General features: G+C 61.0%; 1 protein-coding gene across 1 annotated transcript; it reads right to left on the minus strand.

Annotated features, from left to right (window-relative positions):
* Nucleotides 1-183: 183 nt before the first annotated feature.
* Nucleotides 184-1,995, minus strand: LOC113220968 (WD repeat-containing protein 81-like). Its single transcript, XM_026450336.1, has 2 exons — nt 1,734-1,995; nt 184-1,412 (listed from the first exon to the last, which is right to left on the minus strand). Exons 1-2 carry the CDS (start codon nt 1,815-1,817, stop codon nt 1,164-1,166), a joined length of 333 nt encoding a protein of 110 aa, XP_026306121.1. The 5' UTR covers nt 1,818-1,995; the 3' UTR covers nt 184-1,163.
* Between the last annotated feature and the right edge of the window lie 208 nt (nt 1,996-2,203).

Here is a 2,203-nt window from a genome sequence, read left to right on the forward strand (position 1 = left end):
TTTTGAGACGGAGTCTCACTCTGTCGCCCAGGCTGGAGTGCAGTGGCCAGATCTCAGCTCACTGCAAGCTCCGCTTCTGGGGTTCACGCCATTCTCCTGGATCAGCCTCCCGAGTAGCTGGGACTACAGGTGCCTGCCACCTCGCCCAGCTAGTTTTTTGTATTTTTTAGTAGAGACGGGGTTTCACTGTGTTCGCCAGGATGGTCTCGATCTCCTGACCTCGTGATCCACCCGTCTCGGCCTCCCAAAGTGCTGAGATTACAGGCTTGAGCCACTGCGCCTGGCCTATTTTAATACACTCAGCATCCGTAACCCAGTCATCACTCTAAGTTGAGAACTACCCATAGGCATGGTGCCAGGCGTGCACGTGACAACCTTGACCTTCATGACAACCCTATGCGGTGGATGCTGCCATTGTCCCCATTTCAAGCGAGGCTCAGAGAAGTGAAGTAGCCATACCAAGGTCATGGGGCCAGTAAGCAGCAGAGCCGGGATTCACACTCAGGCTGACCCCAGAGCCCTCCTGACACTCTCTTGGAAAGTTATAATTTAGGGGTACCTCGAGCTCAGGGTTCCCTGGGGCTCTGGAGGGAGCCAGTGACGGCCTGCTCTCAGCAGGGCAATGCAGGACTCCTGGCCTCCAGCCAAGATGGGGAGGAAAGTCCCAGCTGCCTGCAGAAATCCTCCCACACGTAGCCCTGTTCCTCCCCTCCTGGGCCTCCCTGAGCAGCTCCCCGAGGCCTGTGACTGAGAATGGAGGGAGGGCAGGGGAAGGAGAGGGGGACAGGATCCCCAAGCCCAGGCCTGCTTCTGCCCCTGCCAGGGCAGCCCAGCAGGGCCATGGACTCTGCTCAGTGGTCTGCGGGCAGTAAACAGCTTCCCAGCTGAGCTTTATTTAACCTGAACTGGGTCACGGACAGGACCTGACCCCTGATCCTCCAAGCAAGACAAATATGGACAAGGGTTACTCATTAGAACATCTCCATGAGCAACAGGGTCAGCCCTGCCCCACGGCTCCCGCCCCCATGGCCTGCCTCCTGCTGAGGCCCCTGCAGTGCGACTGGCTCCCAAGTTGGCCCAGGAGAGCCACCCTCCCTGCCCATCAGTCCTGGACCAGGTATATAAGACAGACCAGCTCGAGCCTGTCCCTGGGCAGGCAGGCCCTAAGCAGGGGTGATGACTGGACAGGGGCGGGGGCCGGGCAGCAAGGGGAGGGGGACCTGGCCCGTCACCTTGATCTGCAGGATATCCCCCTCGTGGGCTGGCCAGCCTCGCAGAACCAGGCCCGTGCGGGTGTCCAGGAGCACCATGAAGCCCGAGGAGAAGCCAGCCACGACGCTACGGCCACTGGGGCTGACGGCCAGGGCACGGACAAGCCCAGGGTTCAGCCCACCGCCCAGTCGGAACTCGTGCTGCAGGGAGAGGGCGGCTGAGCTGAGGCACCACCTTCCCATCCCACGCTCCCCAAGGCCCTGCCCACCACCCAAGCCCCCACGGCAGGAAGGCCTGAGCCTCTGACCCTCATCAAGGGGCATGAAAAGCCCAGAACCCTACCCCCATCACAGGCCAGAGGACTGCCCCACAGGGTGTGCGGCTGCGGGTGATCTAGCACCAAAGAGAAACTAACTAGTGCCCCAGAACGACATCTTGGCTTTCTGTTGTGGGGGAGTCTCCCCTCCCTGCCAGGTCCCCAGAGAACTAGGCGAGTGCTCAGGGAACTGGACCCTCCTGACCTGCAGACCAGGCTTCCTGCAGTCCACAAAGCGCAGGGTAGAGTCAGAGCTGGCCATGGTGATGCTGGTGTGGGGGGCGGGCATGACAGCCACCGCAGTCAGAGGCACCCGGCTGTCCAGCGGCTCCACTGTGCGAAGGGTCTTCCCTGGGAAGGAAAGTCACAGTGGATCTGGGGTCGCAGCAGCTGATGGAAGAGCCCTGGGAGCTTCTAATCCCCCAACTCACCGCACACCTGCCTCCCGTCCCCCAGAGATCCTTAGAAAATGCTAAAGAGAAGGCCGGGCGCGGTGGCTCAAGCCTGTAATCCCAGCACTTTGGGAGGCCGAGACGGGCGGATCACGAGGTCAGGAGATCGAGACCCTCCTGGCTAACACGGTGAAACCCCGTCTCTACTAAAAATACAAAAAATTAGCCGGGCGAGGTGGCGGGCGCCTGTGGTCCCAGCTACTCAGGAGGCTGAGGCGGGAGA

The sequence above is a fragment of the Piliocolobus tephrosceles genome, unplaced genomic scaffold, assembly GCF_002776525.5.
Source record: "Piliocolobus tephrosceles isolate RC106 unplaced genomic scaffold, ASM277652v3 unscaffolded_17864, whole genome shotgun sequence".
Taxonomy (NCBI): domain Eukaryota; kingdom Metazoa; phylum Chordata; class Mammalia; order Primates; family Cercopithecidae; genus Piliocolobus; species Piliocolobus tephrosceles.